The sequence below is a fragment of the Scyliorhinus torazame genome, chromosome 18, assembly GCF_047496885.1.
Source record: "Scyliorhinus torazame isolate Kashiwa2021f chromosome 18, sScyTor2.1, whole genome shotgun sequence".
Taxonomy (NCBI): domain Eukaryota; kingdom Metazoa; phylum Chordata; class Chondrichthyes; order Carcharhiniformes; family Scyliorhinidae; genus Scyliorhinus; species Scyliorhinus torazame.
Window position 1 is genome coordinate 67,256,654 of NC_092724.1, and position 22,104 is coordinate 67,278,757.

The 22,104-nt window shown below is 47.8% G+C and overlaps 1 protein-coding gene across 1 annotated transcript; it reads left to right on the top strand.

Moving 5' to 3' along the window:
• Positions 1-2,472: 2,472 nt before the first annotated feature.
• Positions 2,473-5,387, top strand: klf2a (Kruppel like factor 2a). The gene is made up of 3 exons (XM_072482835.1): positions 2,473-2,886; positions 3,105-4,023; positions 4,266-5,387. The coding sequence occupies exons 1-3, from the start codon at positions 2,806-2,808 to the stop codon at positions 4,439-4,441; spliced, it is 1,176 nt and encodes a 391-aa protein (XP_072338936.1). The 5' UTR covers positions 2,473-2,805; the 3' UTR covers positions 4,442-5,387.
• Positions 5,388-22,104: the final 16,717 nt, after the last annotated feature.

The window sequence follows — 22,104 nt, forward strand, 5'->3', positions numbered from 1 at the left end:
ACAAGGAGAGGATGCTGGACCTGCCCTCACACAGAGAGAGACACACACAGAAACACAAGAGCAATAGCAGATGAGACATCAGACACAAGTGGTTCAATGTGAAATCAATAATGTGTAAGTGTGTGTATGTGTCTGGGAGGGAAAGTGTGTGTGCATGAAAATGTGTTTTATGTTTGAGACGTGTACAAGACAATGTGTGAGTATGTGTATATTAAGATGTATACATGTGCAAATGTGTGTGTGTGAGAGAAAGTACCTGTGTGTGAGAGAATGTTTGGGAGAATATCATAGAATCATAGAATTTACAGTGCAGAAGGAGGACATTCGGCCCATCGAGTCTGCACCGGCTCTTGGAAAGAGCACCCCACCCAAGGTCAACACCTCCACCCTATCCCCATAACCCAGTAACCCCACCCAACACTAAGGGCAATTTTGGACACTAAGGGCAATTTATCATGGCCAATCCACCTCACCTGCACATCTTTAAACTGCGGGAGGAAACCCACGCACACACGGGGAGGATGTGCAGATTCCGCGCAGACAGTGACCCAAGCCAGAATCGAACCTGGGACCCTGGAGCTGTGAAGCAATTGTGCTATCCACAATGCTACCATGCTGCCCCAAAGGTGAGGGTGAATGAGAGTATGTGATAAAATGTACATTTAAGAACCTATGTGTGTATGTGTGAGAATGTGTATGAGTTTCGAATGTGTATGAGAGTGTGTGAGAGAATATGTATGAGGATGTATATGACAGTGTGAGAATATGCATGAGTATGTATGTGAGAATATGCATGAGTATGTACTAATGTGTATGAGAATGTGGGAATGTGTATGGGAATATGTGTGAGAGTGTGTATGTGAGAATATGCATGAGTATGTACTAATGTGTATGAGAATGTGGGAATGTGTATGGGAATATGTGTGAGAGTGTGTATGTGAGAATATGCATGAGTATGTACTAATGAGTATGAGAATGTGGGAATGTGTATGAGAATGTGGGAATGTGTATGAGAATGTGGGAATGTGTATGAAAATGTGGGAATGTGTATACGAATGTGTGAAAATGTAGGAATGGTGCAGTGGTTAGCACTGCTGCCTCATGACATCGAGATCCAAGGTTCGATCCCAGCCCTGGGTCACTGATCGTGTGGAGTTTGCTCATTCTCCCCCATGTCTGCGTGGGTCTCACCTCCACAACTCAAACAGATGTGCAGGGTAGGTGAATTGGCCACACTAAATTGCTCCTTAATTGGAAAAAAATTGGGTACTCTCAATTTATTTAAAAAAAAGAAAATGTGGGAATGTGTGTGAGAATGTGTACAGGAATGTGTATGAGAGTGTGAGCGTGTATGAGGCTATGCATACGAATATGAGATTTTTTGTGAAAATGCGAGAATGCGTGTGAATATGTTTGAGAATGTGTGAATGTGCACGAGAATGTGTGTGAATGTTTATGAGAATGTGTATGAGAGTGTGTGACTAAGTGTGAGAATGTGTATGAGAGTGTGTGACTAAGTGTGTGAATGAGTGTGAGAATGTGTGAATGAGTGTGAGAATGTGTGAATGAATGAGAATGTGCGAATGAGTGTGAGAATGTGCGAATGAGTGTGAGAATGTGTGAATGAGTGTGAGAATGTGTGAATGAATGTGAGAATGTGCGAATGAGTGTGAGAATGTGTGTGAATGTTTATCAGAATGTGAGTGAGAATGTGTGAATGTGTGAGACTATGTGAGAATATAGGAAGAAAGCACTGCTGATTTGAAGCTGTCAGTGGACGAGTGGCGCCCTCTGCCGATTGTACTCAGCACCTTCCGCCCCTTTTAACGTGTTCAGCACGGCGACGCTCAGTCAGAGAGCTGTGGACAAAAAGGCACCGACTGCTTTTTTCAGAACTGCTAATTATTTATATGTTTCTACACAACCAGGCGCCACACTTAAAAAAACACACGCACGAACGCATTTCTAGAAAGGTTTATCTGGTTTAAAAGACAGAATTGAACACAAACCTCCCGCAGGAGAGTGGGCACATTTTAAACGTGTTTATTTGACCCCCCCCCCCCCCCCCCCTGCACGTTTGTGACTGTGAGGTTCGGATGGGGAGGTCGAGGTCGGAATCCCCTGTCTAACTGGCACCAATTGTCTTGTACGTCTACAAGATATTTTTTTTTTAAATCACGACTGTGCGGAATGTAAAAGTGATTTTACTAACGGGGGGGTGTACAGAGCAGGATGATTTGACAGAGCTCCCTCTTTCCATTCTAACACGGGGCTGTCTCTGGTGTGTCAGAATCTGGGCTGTCCCGGGTAGATGCCGCCGTCCCTTTGGCAGCCGTCCAGCGCTGCTGTCGGAATGGGGAATAGTTTGTGTTGTTTATTTGCACCGTCCCTATGGAGACGGAGCGAACGCTGACACTTCTTAAGAGGGGAAAGGCGCCTGGAGATGGCTCATTGGGGCCTCTCGCTCTGGACGCCAGTGCTCGCTTTATATACGGCTGCTATATTTAGGACATTTACTCGCGCGTTACGATTCTCATCCTGGACGTGTTTCCTGCGCTAACTGCAATTGGTTCAAGCCCTCGGCTAACTCGCTGACATCCTACCAATCGCAGCCTCTCGCTGCACAAACTTGAAGCCAGTACTTAACCCCAGCTCTCAGACTCTTGGAACTAAAACTTTACTGGAGTCTTCTCTCTCTGTTTCTCTCCTCTCTCTTTAGCCAGGCTGCCGTGGGGAGTCCCAGGCTCATTGCAAACTTTCTGCTGAAGAAAAGGCAACATCTGCGCGGCCGTTTGAGAGGCAGAGATGGCTCTGACCAGCACCATGCTGCCGTCCATTGCAACTTTTACAACTCCCAAGAGCTGGGACAAGCAGGAATATTGCAACGTAAGGAAACTTTTCACCAACTTTTGCACCCTGCGCTCTGCAGTGATGTAAACACACACATATCTCTCACCTGATTCCAACACGAGTTAAATGCTGTGATTTCTAGAAATATATCCACAAAAATCGATTGATCTTTGCAGAATTTGTTTTTTTTTGGGAAAGGTAGCTTTCTTTTCTTTCCCCTCCTTTAACTGATTATTTGTGTGTGTCTGTTACAGAAATGGAAAATCGACCCGCGAGTGAAACAGCCTCAGGTTGACTGCTCAGTGACGGATTTTATGCAATATTTGGACCATTTTTCACGAGCCAGCGATGCTGTTGATGACCTGAGTTTACTGGACGTGGATTTTATTCTGTCCAACACCATGTGCACCGACTCTGCCGGCTCTGTGGACTATTCCCTGCCCGAGGAAGAGTGTGCCCCGTTTTACCAGAAGAGCGACTCTCTCGCCTATAACGTGCCCGAGGCGGGGGAGCCTCCAGCCTACAGCCTGATGGCCGAATTGCTGCGCTCCGACACGGACTATTACCCTCCCAGTGGGGTTCAGGGCCGCTTCCTCCTCACCCCTGCCTTCCCCACCGAGGACTTAGCCAAGGTGCCCAAGACAGAGCCAGGCCTGGAGGGCTACGGCCAGGGGATGGGGATGGTGCCAAGCCCGGCGTGTTTCAGGATCAAACAGGAGGACACGGTATCCTGCATGGTGGCTTACAGCGAACAGCAGCAGCGACTGAGCAGCTCTCCGCATGGGGGCGGCGGCAGTGTCACCCCCCCGCTCAGCCCCGACGACCTGATGAGCTCCGAGTGCCAACAGCAGCAGCAGGTGATGTGCCACCCCGGCGGCGGGGTGCCCTACCCGGCCAGCTACCCATTCGCCCACCACCACCACCACCATCAGATGCACTATCCCAACCAGTACGGCCTATTCGACGACACGGTGGCTCTGCAGCCCTCCCCGGCTCAGAGGCTCATGCTCACTCCCCCTTCATCCCCGCTGGAGCTCCTGGACAGCAAACCCAAGAGGGGCCGAAGATCCTGGCCCAGGAAGAGGACTGCCACCCACACCTGTAGCTACGCCGGCTGTGGGAAGACCTACACCAAGAGCTCTCACCTGAAAGCCCACCTGCGGACACACACAGGTAAGACCTGCTCCAGCATGCACTAAAATCTTTGGGAGGTCTGCCAACTTGTATTTCCACAGCGCCTTAATGCCTGCGGCCAATAACTCCCCTCTGTGGAAGTGTATCACTAGTCTTTAATATATAACGCTGGATCCACGATGCTATGTGGATTTGACACGGTGCAATAGCCTTGTGTGTGTTGCTGGATGTGTTGGAGTTTTTTTTTAAACATGTTCCCTTGTCTTTCTCTCTCTCTCCAGGTGAGAAACCCTATCACTGCACCTGGGAAGGCTGTGGCTGGAAGTTTGCCCGTTCAGACGAGCTGACCCGTCACTACCGCAAACACACGGGCCACCGACCCTTCCAATGCCACATGTGTGAGAGAGCCTTCTCCAGATCCGACCACCTGGCCCTGCACATGAAGAGACACATCTGAGAATGAGCCCGGGAGAGAAATTCAAAACAAGTTGTGTAAAAAAAAATTAAAAAATAATATTTACCAAAGAACCGAGATGTTTTCTCACAACCAAAGACAGATTATTTAACAAAAAAACAAGGGTGACAATTTTCATTGGGCGAGCTGTAGCTGGTACTACTGCCCTGGAGAGCCGATCAAAGACAAAAGTGGGGCAGATTGGAAGAGGCGGAGGAGAGACACAGACAGCTCTCTCTAACCCAGCCGGGACTCCAAACACACCAGGGACATTGTGGGCAGAATCCACAGGAACTGTCAAGTCAAACAGGTCCCTGGACTCACTGCTAAAATGAATGATTTCTAGCGACAGGGTAAAATGTATAGAGTTTACATTACTGCTAAATGTGTTCACTCCAGAGCAAACACGTCCTGGCTGCCAGGGAGTTGTTTGAAGGGGACGAGGTTACTTACACAAGAGAAAGTTCGCGACGAACCAGAAGTGACTTTCCGGTAACTGAGAGAAAGAATTCGGTCGATTGCATTGGGGGAGCGCGGCTCGTTTTACTGCCCTGGGTTGTAACTTTGTAATAAGCTTCGAGTCGAATTAATATTCTTTTTAAAAAAAAAAAATATTATTGTGTCCGGTTTTTACTTTCGAGTTGAGTTAGTTGACTGACCCCCGCCCCCCGCCGGTGGGTCCGAGCGAATGTTGTGTTTCTCTAATTCCGACGACAACCGGCTGAAGTCCCCCCACCCCCGTCAACAGCCTCGACTTCTGCCCGGTATAGAGCACAGTGTGTAAGGTGCAATAATGTCCGAGTTACACTATATACAGGGCTAGATGTCTTGTCATTTTAATAATTGTATGTTACCTGACTTGAATCTGATATGAATATATGTATATATTATTTTGTGATAAAAATATTGTATTATGTAAATATAAAGAAACTGGACGATTTTCAACTTACCGCCTGTCTTGTTTATTTTATATAAAAGCGCATTTGGAATACATCACTTGACATTTAATATACACACATCTTGAAGTAGCATAGGGAGACTCCCAATCAATGCAAAGAAATATCAGTTTCTATTCCATGAAATTTGACACACACACATATATATAGAAGAATTAGAATCAAATTCGCAGGGACACGGAGCAAGAAGCCTGAGACTAATTTGGGCCAAGAAAAAGGTGATGGGCCGAATGGCCCCCTGTTGCGCGGTGTCATTCTCCGCAACGAGTCGGTTGTCTGTTGCGACCCTTTTTAATGAAACCAGGAAGAAGGGCGAGAGGCCGTGGACCCAGGAACCCAGCTCCCACCTGAAGGTGATAACACGAAAACTTTGGGTTTTATAACTGACCGCTTGACTCGGCTTCGCAGCCGCTCAAGTTTTGAATTTTGAGACAAGGAGATTGCCGAGGAGGCTGCTCTGAGCTTCTTTAAACACAAACTGAAACAGGTTAATAATTACACAGCGTGTGAAATGACATTCCTGCCCCCCGCCCCCATCATTTTACTCAACAATCGATAAACTTAGGTCGAAGGCGACGGAAAATCAGGTTTCTAAATTGTAACAAGTTTCAGATACCCCCTAACTTCCACTAACTCGCAAATCATTACCGCCCGTGCAAATCCACGGGTAAAAAGGGGTTGATGCGCTCGCACAATATTGATTCCAATAAATAAAAGCAAATTGCTGCGGATGCTGGAATCTGAAACCGAAACACGCGATGCTGGACAATCTCAGCAGGGTCTGTGGAGAGGAGGCAGCGAAGGTTTCCAATCTGGCCAAAGCTTTGAGCAACAAATATTCATTCTTGACCCAGGAGGGGGTGAGGATTTGGGTAAAACGGGCAGTAGAATGAGGTTCAAATCAGAATTGACTTGGAAAGTTCCCCCCCCCCCCCCTTCAACACTGAAATAATAAATGTCCCGGAATGGTTTGAAATATTAATATTTTTTAAAATGTTTGTGGGGAAGACTCAGGAAACCTCTTCAAATCTGTTTTCAGATCACCCTCTCCACCACACACACACACAATATTTCAGTTCAAATGTAACTTTCATCTCTGCTACTTTCCACTGATTTGAAAGTGCGGAGCTGTTGTTGTCAATGTCTCACTTCCCCCGTTATCACCTTCCCCCATCTGTAAGCGATGGCGACGCCCTTGTGTGCGAGCGAACTCCACTTCTCACAGGGCAGAAGAGGATCACTTTCGCAGAATGACGCGGCACATTCGGCTCATCGTGTCCCTGCTAGCCCTTTGGAAATAACTATCTGCAGTTGGCTCTTCTCCCCACCACTCCCACCCAGCCCCGTCTTCATTTGCACGTCTCTACCCCGGCCCCTTCCCAAAGTTGTGATTAGATTTGTTTCCAATATCCCCTCAGGCAGGACATCCCATTGGGGAGACACTGCCCGAGGGGGAAGCGTTTAAAAAAAAAACTTAAATTTAAAAGAACACAATTTTGCAAAATTTTGTGTTGGACAAAAGTTACAATCATTTAAATCAATGAGAAAATTGTGTTTTCCTGGGAACTTCACTGAAATTCCAGGGGTGGGATTCTCCGGTCCACCAGCCATTTGTTCCTCGGTGGCACACCCTTACCGGCAGTGGGATTCTCCGTTCCCACCACCTGCCAATGGGATTTCCCATTGTGGCCATCCCACATCGCCGGCAAACTCGCAGGGATGGGCGCACTGCCGGCAGAACGGACAATCCTGCTGGCGGAGAATCCCACCCCAGAGTTCAACAAGGATCCTGGTCACCATAGGGCGGCATGGTAGTACAGTGGTTAGCACTGCTGCCTCACAGCGTCAAAGACCTGGGTTCAATTCCGGCCTTGGGTGAGTGTCTATGTGGAGTTTGCACATCCATGTTTGTGTGGGTTTCCTCTGGGTGCTCCGGTTTTCTCCCACAGTCCAAAGATGTGCAAGTTAGGTGGGATTACACTGATAGGGCAGGGGAATGAGCTTAGGTAGAGTGCTGTTTCAGAGGGTCAGTGCAGACTCGATGGGCTGAACGGCCTCCTTCTGCACTATACGGATTCTATGATGTGTGGGCTTTATTGGGAGTATCTGGCACTCTTGTTTTTCTGCGTCCCTTTTCACCTTTCACTTTCTATGTCGTGCCCGAGTTTCTTTTGTGTTTTTTTGGCATTGGCCTATTAAACATAGGTTGCAAGCTCACACTAGGCCGAGGTTCAGGGTTGGAAGGTTCAACAACCATGCCCCATCTGAGAGGTAAACCAAAGCCTCGATATTAGGGAGAGTGGAACTTCACCCAAAGCGTTAAGAAACAAAGTAAAACTTCAGGTCAGTGCGGAGTAAATCAGTGTCACAATAACAAGCCAGAACAACAAGAATGTTCCATGAAAGATGTCAAAAGTTTAACAGAAAGAAATATAAGATGCTGAATAAGCTTTGCCTTTAGCTCGAGAGTAGTGACTCAACGGAATCGTTCATAGAATGAAACAGCAACAAAGGAGGACAAGCCTCTATCCAATTAAATCCCGTCCTCTACCCTTTTGCCATAGGCCTACAACACTTTCCCTTCAAATTTTAATCTAATTTTCTTTCAAATTTACTATCAATTCTGCTTCCACAGGGCAGCACGGTGGCGCAGTGGGTTAGCACTGCGGCCTCACGCGCCGAGGTCCCAGGTTCGATCCCGGCTCTGGGTCACTGTCTATGTGGAGTTTGCACATTCTCCCCGTGTTTGCGTGAGTTTCGCCCCCACAACACAAAAGATGTGCAGGCTAGGTGGATTGGCCACTTTAAATTGCCCTTAATCGGAAAACAAAATGAATTGGGTACTCTAAATTTAAAAAAAAAAATTCTGCTTCCACTGCCCTTTTAGGCAGCACATCCCAGATTAAGGGTGGCACAGTGGTTAGCACTACTGCCTCACAGTTCCAGGGTCCCAGGTTCGATTCCGGCCTTGGGTGACTGTGTGGAGTTTGCACGTTCTACCCATGTCTGCAAAGCTTTCCTCCGGATGCTCCAGTTTCTTCCCACAGTCAAAAGATGCGCAGGTTAGGTGGATTGGCCATGCCAAAATTGCCCCTTAGTGTCCTAAAGGTTAGGTGGGGTTATGGGATGGGGTGGGGCATGGACCTAGGTTAGGGTGGTCTATCGGAGGATCGGTGCAGACATGATCGGCCAAATGGCCACCTTCTGCATGTAGATTCTATCACAACAAATAAAAAAAATCATGCTCATTTGTTTCATGTTCTTTTGCCAATCACATTAAATTTACATCCTCTGGTTACCAACACTTCCGCCACTGGAAACAGTTTCTCCTTATTTACTCCATCAAAACCATCCATTCAAAGTTAGCATGCAAGTGCTAACTTGCATGGAAGGCAAATGGCATGATGGCCTTTATTGGAAGGGGCTAGGAGTATAGGAATAAAGAAGTCTTACTACAATCTCCATCAACAGCACCTTCCAAACACACGACCGCCATCATCTAGAAAGACAAGGGCAGCAGACACATGGGAACACCACCACCTACAAGCTCCCCTTCAAGCCACTCAACATCCTGACTTAATAATAATAATAATAATCTTTATTGTCACATGTAGGCATACATTTACACTGCAATGAAGTTACTGTGAAAAGTCCCTAGTCGCCACATTCCGGTGCCTGTTTGGGTACACAGAGGGAGAATTCAGAATGTCCAAATGACCTAATAGCACATCTTTCGGGACTTGTGGTAGGAAACCGGAGCACCCGGAGGAAACCCACGCAGACACGCGGAGAACTTGCAGACTCCGCACAGACAGTGACGCAAGCCGAGAATTAAACCTGGGACCTTTACGCTGTGAAGCTACAGTGCTACCCACTGTGCTACCGACTTGGAAATATATCGCCGTTCCTTCACTGTTACTGGGTCAAAATCCTGGAAGTCCCTCCCTAGCACAGTGGTTAGGAGGCTCTTCTTTACATTGTAGATGGGGCAAGATTGTTGTACCTTCCAACCCCGAACCTCAGCCTAGTGAGAGGTTGCAGCTAACCGTAGCACTGTGGGTGCACCTACACCACATGGACTGCAGCGGTTCAAGACAGCAGCTCACACCTGCTTCTGCAGAGCAACTAGGGATGGGCAATAAATGCTGGCCTAACCAATGACGCCCACATCCCTTGAAGGAATAAAAAGAAAATCGTACTGGGTTTTGGTGAGACCACATTAGGAATAGTGTGTGCAGTTTCGACCTCCATATTTAAGGATATAATTGCATTGGAGACAGTACAGCGAAGGTTCGCTAAGTTGGTCCCTGTGATGAAGTGGTTGTCCTTTTTTTTCTTTTTATAAATTTAGAGTACCCAATTCATTTTTTCCAATTAAGGGACAATTTAGCGTGGCCAATCCACCTAGCCTGCGCATCTTTTGTGTTGTGGGGGCGAAACCCACGCAAACACGGGGAGAATGTGCAAACTCCACACGGACAGTGACCCAGAGCCGGGATTCGAACCTGGGACCTCGGTGCCGTGAGGCAGCAGTGCTAACCCACTGCACCACCGTGCTGACCTGAGGTGGTTGTCCTTGATGAAAAGCTGAATAAATTAGCTTTATATTCTCTGGAGTCAGAAGAACGAGAGGCGATCTCATTGAAACCTACAAAATTCTGAAGGGGTTTGATAGCGCAGATACTGAGAGATTGTTTCTGCTGGTCAGGGAATCAAAATCACCGAGGTGCAGTCCCAAGATAAGGGACTGACCATTTAGGACTGAGATGAGAAGAAATTGCTTCACTGAAAAGGTTGTGAATCTTTGGAATTCTCACCCTCAGAGGGTTGTGGACGTTCCATGGTTGAATATATGTCAAGGCTGGGATAGACAATTTTTTGGTCTCAGGGAATTAAGGGATATGGGGAGTGGGTGAGAAAATGGATTTGAAACACAAGATCAATGGTGATCGTATTAAATGGCGGAGATGGCTCGAAGGGCCGAATGGTGATCGTATTGAATGGCGGAGATGGCTCGAAGGGCCGAATGGTGATCGTATTGAATGGCGGAGATGGCTCGAAGGGCCGAATGGTGACCGTATTGAATGGCGGAGATGGCTCGAAGGGCCGAATGGTCTCCTCCTGCTCCTATTTCTTGTGTTCTTTATGTTTTCCCTTTAAACCTTAGTACTGGAACGAGATCAGCTGCTGTTTAGTCCAGTCTCTGCACATAAGTGAAGCCCTTCATCCACAATTCCATCCTAGTAAGTCTCTTTTGCACATTCTCCAAGGCCTTGACATCCTTCCTAAAGTGTGGTGCCTAATTTTGACATGTTCCACCAGCTTAGGCCAAACTAGAGTTTTGTAAACTGCCTGGTCGAGTCCATTTGGGATATTAAGGAAAGTACATGGGGTCTGGCACCTCCTGTTTGGTTCTATCAATAATTGATGCTGGGAAGTGAAGCAGGAAGCTGCTCGCAACTGTCTTCGAAGTACATGTTAAACCCACTCCCCATCTGCCCTCTGGTGTGAAAGGAAAAGCCCCCATCGCATTACTCAAAGGACAGTAGGGGAGTCCTCTGTGTTTTCCCAGACAATATTTAATGTTCAACCAACATCACATATGTAAGAGTCCTCCTGTGTATTTCTTTTGTTCCCATTTCTTTTAGTTAATTATTTTGGTCCATGGACCCATAATTGGAATGTGCCTTTAAACAGAAGTTAAAGCAGCCTGCTTGCCATGACATTGTGTTCCCAGGTTTTATATTTTGGAAAGGAGAAACCAGACTCCTAGGCACCAAGTGGATCTGAGGAACCAGCTTTGGAGAGATTCAGTTCGATTGGTTAACTGGCAATCGGTGGGCCAGGGACAGTGTTCTGCTTGACAACAGTCAGTGATTTGTTCCTGAGTGATTCGTCTTGAGAGAACTTAGCAGAAGTATTTAGACCTTGGAAGTGAAAGGAACTCCCTCTCTCTTGCTTGCTGAAGTGAAAGAACTTCTCTATTCTTCTGAAAGCAGTGAGTGCCTGGCACATCCTTTGCTGTGAACCTGAAATGATGCTACATCTGCAGAGAAAGTAGATAACCTTGTCAGAGAAAACCATCTCAAGCCTAGAAGGAAGAAGTACCAAATGAAAGCCTGAACTTCAGAAAGACATTGACTGGGAGTCATCCCAGTGCATCAAAGATCCTTGTTCTTTTATTAATATTTTCTTTCCCTTTCCAACTCCCTTCCCCCTCTGTGTTTGTGTGTATGTGTATAGAATGTGGTGAGTTAGGAGGGGGAGGTTTAGAAAGGGGTAGTAGATAATTACATTTCCTGTCCATTTAATTATAATACTTTACATAATAAAAGTTACTTGTGTTGCAAAGTTACAAACTTGGTTTATTGGGCACAGCCAAGGGCCTTGGGTATTCAAAATAAAATCTAATTTCACCCATGTTGCAACTCTGAGTCAAGTGGGGCTGGAATTGACCACACACTAGCCCAGGGGGTTGTGACATGAAAATAAGTCAACTTTTCACTTGTATCGTTACTGAGGTGGGATCTTGATGTGTACAAATTGTCTCCCGTATTTGGCTACAAAACAATAGTGGCTACACTTTGATAACTTTTAATTAGTTGCAAAGTGCGTCAGGCCCTACTAATGATGAAAGATGCTGAGGCAATGTACGTTTTGATTCCATTCATTGTGTTAGCCTGGTACCAGATTCTAACAAAAGTGAGCCTAAAACAGACTACAATTGATCGATTTTTCTCATCAAACTAACTTGAGATTATTTATGGATTTAAGTTTGGGACAGATCAGTGGACCATCTCAGCCCAGAGACGTGCCCAGTATACATTGGCAATCTCTCCAAACATGTTCACAATACTTGAATTCAATTCAAATTTCTTTTTCCAAAAGTCTACTTTATTCATATAATTTGTAAAAGTATGCTAAATAACATTTAATGTTAATATATTATATAAAGTTGAATAAAGATCTGTTTCTTTCAGTAGACCACATGAGGTGCCTCACTACACCTACCATCACAGGCTATATTTACAATGTACATGTACAGAGCATGTGAAACATTCTCAGGTCCATACAGTCCGAGGGGTGTTACACAGTTCCTCGGTGTACAATAACTGAAAGACCCTCGACATTGGCCTTTCTCCATTGTGACAGCTGCCCCATTCTTTGCTGTGCCCCTCAGCAAGTCGTCCTGGACCTTGGAATGTGTCAGCATCTTTCCCCGGGTTCATGATCCCGCAGCAGCCCTTGATGGTTATCTCAGTGTGTGTCCCTGAGAACAGCCGGTCGGACAGAGTCTTGCATTACAGAGCTTTCAGGAAGAACCTCAACAAAAAAGGTGGGGTTTCTTTCCAGATCTGCTTTGCAAAGATATATCCCAGAAGGAGGCGGGCGACTGGCTCTTCCACCACAGTGGTCAGTCACCTCGAGGGCAGCATGCAGAGGGGGTGAGACTCCAGACGTGCAGGAACGATCTGGTGGGAAGAGCCCTTCTCACCATCAGCGAACGTTCTGGAAATGAGGCCTTTCACTAAATAACCTTTGCAGGCTGCTCAGGGAACCATCTGACAGGATCCACCATCTCCTTTTCCTGCCGGGCCTCCATACTGCCTGCTTATGGCCTGAGGTGTGTGTCTCTGCACAAATCTTCCTACGAGGGGCAGGTGGCACAGCACAGACCAGCTGAATGAAACATTCTGTATTTGGATTTGGATTTGTTTTATTGTCACGTGTAGCGAGGTACAATGAAAAGTATTGTTCTACGTACAGTCATAGAATCATAAAATTTACAGTGCAGAAGGAGGCAATTCGGCCCATCGAGTCTGCACTGACCCCTGGAAAGAGCACCCTATCCAAGCCTTCACCTCCACCCTAACCCCACCCAACCTTTTTTGGACACTAATGGACAATGTAGCACGGCCAATCCACCTGACCTGCACATCTTTGGACTGTAGGAGGAAACCGGAGCGCCCGGAGGAAACCCACGCAGCCACGGGGAGAACGTGCAGACTCCGCACACACAGTGACCCAAGCCGGGAATTGAACCTTGGACCCTGGAGCTGTGAAGCAACTGTGCTAACCACTGTGCCACCATGCCACCCAAACAGATCATTGCATCCATGAAAGAAAACATAAGACAAACATAAATACACAATATAAATACATAGACACAGCCATCGGGTGAAGCATACAGGAATGCAGTACTACTAAGTAAAGAAGATATGTGAAGAGATCAGGGGCGAAATTCTCCCGAAACGGCGCGATGTCCGCCGACTGGCTCCCAAAACGGCGTCAATCAGACGGGCATCGCGCCACCCCAAAGGTGCGGAATGCTCTGCATCTTTGGGGGCCGAGCCCCAACATTGAGGGGCTAGGCCGACGGCGGAGGAATTTCCGCCCCGCCAGCTGGCGGAAATGGCCTTTGTCGCCCCGTCAGCTGGCGCGGAAATGACATCCCCGGGCGGCGCATGCGCGGGAGCGTCAGTGGCCGCTGACAGTTTCCCACGCATGCGCAGTGGAGGGAGTCTCTTCCGCCTCCGCCATGGTGGAGACCGTGGCGGAGGCGGAAGGGAAAGAGTGCCCCCACGGCACAGGCACGCCCGTGGATCGGTGGGCCCCGATCGCGGGCCAGGCCACCGTGGGGGCACCCCCCGGGGCCAGATCGCCCCGTGCCCCCCCCCAGGACCCCGGAGCCCGCCCACGCCGCCTTGTCCCGCCGTTCAAAAGGTGGTTTAATCCACGCCGGCGGGACAGGCAATTTATCGGCGGGACTTCGGCCCATCCGGGCCGGAGAATCGAGCGGGGGGGCCCGCCAACTGGCGTGGTCCGATTCCCGCCCCCGCCGAATATCCGGTGCCGGAGACTTCGGCAACCGGCGGGGGCGGGATTCACGGCAGCCCCCGGCGATTCTCCAACCCGGCGGGTGTCGGAGAATGACGCCCCAGGTCAGTCCATAAGAGGGTAATTCAAGAGTCTGGTAACAGGGATGAAGCTGTTTTGAATATGTCAGTGCATGTTCTCAGACTTTTGCATCTCCTGCCTGATGGAAGAAGTTGGAAGAGTGAATAACCCGGGTGGGAGGGGTCTTTTATTACACTGCCCATTTTCCCAAGGCAGCTGGAGGTTTAGACAGAGTCAATGGATGGGAGGCAGGTTCGTGTGATGGACTGGGCGGTGTTCACGACTCTCTGAGGTTTCGTGCGGTCCTGGGCCAAGCGGTTGCCATACCAGGCTGTGATGCAGCCCGATAGGATGCTTTCTATGGTGCATCTGTAAAAGTTGGTAAGAGTCAATGTGGACGTGCCGGATTTGCTTAGTTTCCTGAGGCAGTACAGGCGCTGTTGTGCTTTCTTGGTGGTAGCACCAGACCAGCTCTTTAGTTTTGCAGACATCGAGGGAGAGATTGTTGTAGTCGCACCACTCCACTAGGTTCTCTATCTCCCTCCTGTACTCTGACCCATCGTTGTTCGAGATCCGATCCACCACAGTTGGGTCATCAGAAAACTTGAAGATGGCGTTGGAGCCATGTTTTGCAACACAGTCATGTGTGTACAGGGAGTGTAGTAAGGGGCTAAGTAGGCAGCTTTGTGGGACCCGATTTTGAGGACTATCGTGGAGGAGGCGTTGTTGTCTATCCTTACTGATTGTGGCCTATGGGTCAGGAAGTCCAGGATCCAATTACAGAGGGAGGAGCCAAGTTCTAGGTTTTGGAGCTTTGATATGAGCTTGGCTGGGACTATGGTGTTGAAGGCGGAGCTGTAGTCAATGAATAGGAGTCTGATGTAGGAGTCCTTGTTGTCGAGATGCTCCACGGATGAGTATAGGGTCAGGGAGATAGCATCTGCTGTGGATCGGTTGTGGTGGTATGCGAATTGCAGTAGATCAAGGCAGTCTGGGAGTATGGAGTTGATGTGTCTCATGACCAACCTCTCAAAACACTTCATAATGATCGATGATAAGACCACCAGATGGTAGTTGTTGAGGCAGATTGCCTGGTTCTTCTTTGGCACTGGTGGTCTTCTTGAAGCAGGTGGGAACTTCGGAACAGAGTAGGGAGAGGTTGAAGATGTCCGCGAACATATCTGCCAGTTGGTCCACGCAGGATCTGAGTGCACGACCAGGGACCCCGTCAGGACCCGTCGCTTTCCGAGGGTTCACTTTTAAGAAGGCCGACCTGACTTCGGAAGCTGTAACGGTATGTATGGTGTGTCCGAGACTGCAAAGGCAGTTGACAATGGTTTGATGGTTTCCTGCTTGAACCACGCATAGAATGCATTGAGTTCATCGGCGAGGGGTGCACTGCTGCCGGAGATTCTACTCGGCTTTGCTTTGTAGCCCTTTATGTTGTTTAAGCCTTGCCACCAGTGACGAGAGTCCATATCATTAGTCTGTGACTCTAGCTTAGTCTGGTATTGTCTCTTGGCATCCCTGATGACTTTGCAGAGGTCGTACCTGGATTTATTGTGTAGGTTAAGGTCACCTGGATTTGATTTGTTTATTGTCACGTGTACTGAGGTACAGTGAAAAGTATTTTTCTGCGAGCAGCTCAACAGATCATTAAGTACATGGGAAGAAAAGAGAAGAAAAGAAAATACATAATAGGGCAACACAAGGTATACAATGTAACCACATAAGCACCAGCATCGGATGAAGCATAAAAGATTAGAATGATTGTAAGTTAAGTAAAAAGTGGATCTGTTGGGGAGAGCTCGCAGAGAGTCGCCTCGGAGCGCCATCTTCTGACACTTGACTTGAATGCCATACGTATTAACTTCTTTGGCATGCAGCCTTCTACACACTTCCTGATGAAGTCTGTGACGGTGGTGACATACTCGTTTAGGTTGGTCGCTGAGTTCTTGAATATGGACCAGTACACTGACTCCACGCAGTGACGTAGGAGAGCTTCTGTTGCCTCGGACCAGCACTGCACGGCCTTCTTAACCAGATTCTCTCGTTTGAGTTTCTGCTTGTATGCCGGGAGAAGGAGCACCGTCTTACGGCCTGATTTTCCAAAGTGCAGTCGGGAGATGGATCGGTAGATGCCCTTGATTTTTGTGTATTGGTGATCGAGAATGTTAGTGCCCCTGGTGGGGCAGGAGATGTGTTGGTGGAATTTTGGCAGTACATTCTTGAGGTTGGCCTGGTTGACGTCCCCGGCCACGATGAACAAGGCCTCCGGGTATTCTGTTTCACTGTTAATTACAGCGGTGTGCAATTCATCAAACGCTTTCTTCACTTCCGCCTGCGGTGGGATGTAGACCATCACGATAATGGCAGAAGTGAACTCCCGTGGAAGGTAGTACGGGCAGCACTTCACAGTCAGATATTCCAGGTCCGGGGATCAGTAGTTTGCTAGGGTCGCCACGTCCGAGCACGAGGAAGAGTTGATGAGGAGGCAAATCCCTCCACCCTTCGCTTCGCCATGCGGTCCATCTTGTGTATTGAGAAGCCATCAGGTTGTATGGCACAGGTGCAGTGAGGCAGGGGTGAGCCCTGTCTCTGTGAAACAGAGCACACAGTAGTCTCTCACTTCCCTCTGAGAGGTAAGTCTAGTGTTAAGCTTGTCCAGCTTGCTTTAGATCACTTGGACGTTTAGCAGGAGTATGCTGGGGAGAGGAGTCTTGAAACCGTGTTGTTTTAGTCTCACCTGCAGACCGCCACGTTTCCCTCACTTCTAAGGTCGCCGGCTGCTTCTGGATGGTCCCGGGATCCGATAGGAGAAGTCTGACCTTGTGGAAGGTAAGTGGTTGCGCCTGTTGTGTAGCAACACAGCCAGAGCTATCCTTTGCAACCTTGGTGGGGTGTGTGTGTGTGTGGGGGGGGGGGGGGGGGGGGGGGGGGGGGGGGCGCAGACAGAACCTCAGCACAAAGAAACACATATGGTAGGATTTTAAGGATGGCGAGCGATCGACGTTAATTCTCCTGAGGACAACGTCGAATGCACAGCTGGGAACTCTCAAACTCCCACGTTCTCCCCGTGTTTGTGTGGGTTTCGCCCCCACAACCCAAAAGATGTGCAGGGTAGGTGGATTGGCCACACTTTATTGCCCCTTAATTGGGTGCTCTAAATTTGAAAAAAAAGAAGCAATTAAGTTATTACTGTGCATCTCCAACACCTGGCAAATACACAATATAGAACACAAGGATTAGGATCAGTGGTAGACCATTCGGGCCCTCAAGCGCATGGCTGCTCTGATTGTGGCCTCAAATTCACTTTCTCTTTTGCTCCCTGTATAGCTGAGATAGGCAAATCGGAGAGCAAAGGAAATAACATTAATGCGATAAATGCAAAATTATACCTTGAAAACTTTGAGTTAGTCTTGTATTTGCATACTTTACACGACCTGAATGGAAAGTTTAATGACAGGTTTTTGATACATTCTGGACACCCACACAAATTACCCCTCATACACACAGCAGCCAAACCATTGGTACTTAGCACAAGGCTAAATCGCTGGCTTTGAAAGCAGACCAAGGTAGGCCAGCAGCACGGTTCAATTCCCGTACCAGCCTTCCCGAACAGGCGGCGGAATGTGGCGACTAGGGGCTTTTCACAGTAACTTCATTTGAAGCCTACTTGTGACAATAAGCAATTTTCATTTCATTTCATTTCACAGACTGAAGGAAATCCCCTCGTTTCATGCAAATTGCATTTCACCAATACATTCATTGAGATGTATTTGCCTTCAGCCAAGTGTTCGGAGTCAAGACCGTCTCAGTAAGTGGAAGTCCCGACATGAGCTCTCTCTATTGTGAATTAAAGGACAGTGAGAGAAGCCACCCTCAGCCACTGCAGAAATAGATAATTCTCTCTGCACAACTGCTCCTTTCCCTGGGGAATTCCGAACATCAATCGATCTAATACACATCTTCAGGTCACTATATTCGCAAGCTGAGACTTTGAAACATAGCTACACAGCATTAAGGTAGGATATTCAATGATCTTTCCCCTCCTTCAGCCTCTCCTGAAAGGGTAGAGTGTCACATAAAAGCCATTTTGCATGTCACCCGCTGAGACAGTGAATGCCGAGTGACCAATTCTCAAGTGCGGCATCACAGTTGATCTTCTCCATTTGCGGACAGTTCACGGAAACCCATTGGATGACAATGGGGAGATCGACCGCCCCCTGACACTGAGCCCATTACACCATCGATACTGAATACAGAACAAAATGATGACAGAAGTCTGGAGGGCTTTCGTTTGGCCTTGGGTCATTGCCCTCTGCATGCAGATTCACTGGAAATGGTCATAAGGGAGATCAAGCAGGTCCTGGCTTAGATTAATAAAACAAAACAGAAGATAGGACAGGCGCATTTACCGCATTCACTATCTAGAAGTGTAGAGAAGGTGCTGGGTGATGTACATGTTATAGTGCACAGAGGGTAGGGGGGGGGGTATTGGGTGATGTATATGGTTATTGTGTATAGAGGCTAGGGTGGATATAGGGAGCTGTATATGGTTAATGTGTACAGAGTGTAGGGTGGGTGTTGGGTGCTGTATCTAGTTATTGTTCTCAGAGGATAGGGTGGGTGTTGGATGCTGTATATGGTTAATGTGCACAGAGGGTAGGGTGGGTATTGGCTGATGTATATGGTTAATGTGTACAGAGAGTAGGGTGGGTGTTGGGTGCCATATCTAGTTATTGTGCACAGAGTGTAGGGTGGGTGTTGGGTGATGTATATGGTTATTGTGTATAGAGGCTAGGGTGGGTATCGGGAAATGTATATCATTATTGTGTATAGAGGCTAGGGTGCGTATTTGGCGCTGTAAATGGTTATTGTGCACAGAGGATAGGGTGGGTGTTGGATGCTGTATATGGTTAATGTGTATAGAGGCTAGGGTGGGTATAGGGAAATGTATATCATTATTGTGTATAGAGGATAGGGTGGGTGTTGGTTGCTGTATATGGTTAGACATAGAACATACAGTGCAGAAGGAGGCCATTCGGCCCATCGAGTCTGCACCGACCCACATTAATCCCTCACTTCCACCTTATCCCCGCAACCCAATAACCCCTCCCAACCCTTATGGACACTACGGGTAATTTATCATGGCCAATCCACCTAACCTGCACGTCTTTGGACTGTGGGAGGAAACCGGAGCACCCGGAGGAAACCCACGCGGACACGGGGAGAACATGCAAACTCCGCACAGACAGTGACCCAGCGGGGAATCGAACCTGGGACCCTGGCGCTGTGAAGCCACAGTGCTAATCACTTGTGCTACCGTGCTGCCCTTTGTGCTACCGTGCTGCCCTTATTGTGTATAGAGGCTAGGGTGGGTATAGGGAAATGTATATCATTATTGTGTATAGAGGATAGAGTGGGTGTTGGTTGCTGTATATGGTTATTGTGTATAGAGGCTAGGGTGGGTTTAGGGAAATGTATATCATTATTGTGTGCAGAGGCTAGGGTGGGTGTCGGCTGTATATGGTTAATGTGCACAGAGGGTAGGGTGTGTATTGGTTGATGTATATGGTTAATGTGTCCAGAGGGTAGGGTGGGTGTTGGGTGCTGTATATAGTTTACTGTGCACAGAGGGTAGGGTGGGTGTCGGCTGCTGTATATGGTTATTGTGTCCAGAGGGTAGGGTGGGTGTTGGGTGCTGTAAATGGTTATTGTGCAGAGTGGGTATGGTGGGTGTTGGGTGATGTATATGGTTAATGTGTGCATAGTGTAGGGTGGGTTTTGGGTGGTGTATATGGTTATTGTTAAGTGTGTGGGGTGGGTTTTGGGTGCTGTATATGGTTAATGTGTATTGAGGGTAGGGTGGGTGTTGGGTGACGTATATGGCTATTGTGTATAGAGGGTAGTGTGGGTGTTGGGTGCTGTATATAGCTATTGTGTCCGGAGGGTAGGGTGGGTGTTGGATGTTGTATATGGTTATTGTGTATAGAGGGTAGGGTGGGTGTTGCGTGGTGTATATGGTTATTGTGTCCAGAGGGTAGGGTGGGTGTTGGGTGATGTATATGGTTATTGTGTATAGAGGGTAGGGTGGGTGTTGGGTGGTGTATATGGTTATTGTGTCCAGAGGGTAGGGTGGGTGTTGGGCGCTGTATATGGTTATTGTGTACAAAGGTGAGTGGGTGTTGGGTGCTGTATATGGTTATTGTGTACAGAGGGTAGGGTGGGTGTTGGGTGATGTATATGGTTATTGTGTATAGATGGTAGGGTGGTTGTTGGGTGCTGTATATTGTTATTGTGTACAGTGCGTAGAGTGGGTGTTGGCTGATGTATATCATTATTGTTAAGTGGAGAGTGTGGGTTTTGGGTGATGTATATGGTTATTGTTAAGTGTGTAGGGTGGGTGTTGGGTGCTGTATATGGTTATTGTGTACAGAGGGTAGGATGGGTGTTGGGTGATGTATATGGTTATTGTTAAGTGGGTAGTGTGTGTGTTGGGTTCTGTAGATGGTTATTGTGTACAGTGCGTAGAGTGGGTGTTGCCTGATGTTTATGGTTATTGTTCAGTGTGTAGGGTGCGTGTTGGGTGCTGTAAATGGTTACTGTGTACAGAGGGTATGGAGGGTATTGGGTGCTGTATATGGTTATTGTGTCCAGGGGGTAGGGTGGGTATTGGGTGCTGTATATGGTTATTGTGTCCAGTGGGTAGGATGGGTGTTGGGTGGTGTATATGGTTATTGTGTCCAGAGGATAGGGTGGGTGTTGAGTGATGTATATGGTTATTGTGTCCAGAGGGTAGGGTGGGTGTTGGGCGCTGTATATGGTTATTGTGTACAGGTGGTAGGGTGGGTATTGGGTGCTGTATGTGGTAATTGTGTCCAGTGGTTAGGGTGGGTATTAGGTGCTGTATATGGTTATTGTGTGCAGTGGGTACGGTGGGTATTGGGTGATATAGATGGTTATTGTGTCCAGAGGGTAGGGTGGGTATCGGGTGCTGTATATAGTTATTGTGTCCAGTGGGTAGGGTGGGTATTGGGTGCTGTATATGGTTATTGTGTCCAGAGGGTAGGGTGAGTATTGGGTGCTGTATATGGTTATTGTGTCCAGTGGGTAGGATGGGTGTTGGGTGGTGTATATGGTTATTGTGTCCAGAGGATAGGGTGGGTGTTGGGTGCTGTATATGTTTATTGTGTACAGAGGGTAGGGTGGGTGTTGGGTGATGTATATGGTTATTGTGTACAGAGGGTAGGGTGGGTGTTGGGTGATGTATATGGTTATTGTGTCCAGAGGGTAGGGTGGGTGTTGGGCGCTGTATATGGTTAATGTGCACAGAGGGTAGGGTGGGTGTTTGGTGATGTATATTGTTATTGTGTACAGAGGGTAGGGTGGGTGTTGGGTGATGTATATGGTTATTGTTAAGTGGGTAGTGTGGGTGTTGGGTGATGTATATGGTTGATGTGCACAGAGGATGGGGTGGGTGTTGGGCGCTGTATATGGTTATTGTGCACAGAGGGTAGGATGGGTGTTGGATGCTGTATATGGTTATTGTATATAGAGGGTAGGGGGGGTGTTGCGTGGTGTATATGGTTATTGTTAAGTGTGTAGGGTGGGTTTTGGGTGCAGTATATGGTTAATGTGTATTGAGGGTAGGGTGGGTGTTGGGTGACGTATATGGCTATTGTGTATAGAGGGTAGTGTGGGTGTTGGGTGCTGTATATGGCTATTGTGTCCAGAGGGTAGGGTGGGTGTTGGATGCTGTATATGGTTATTGTGTATAGAGGGTAGGGTGGGTGTTGCGTGGTGTATATG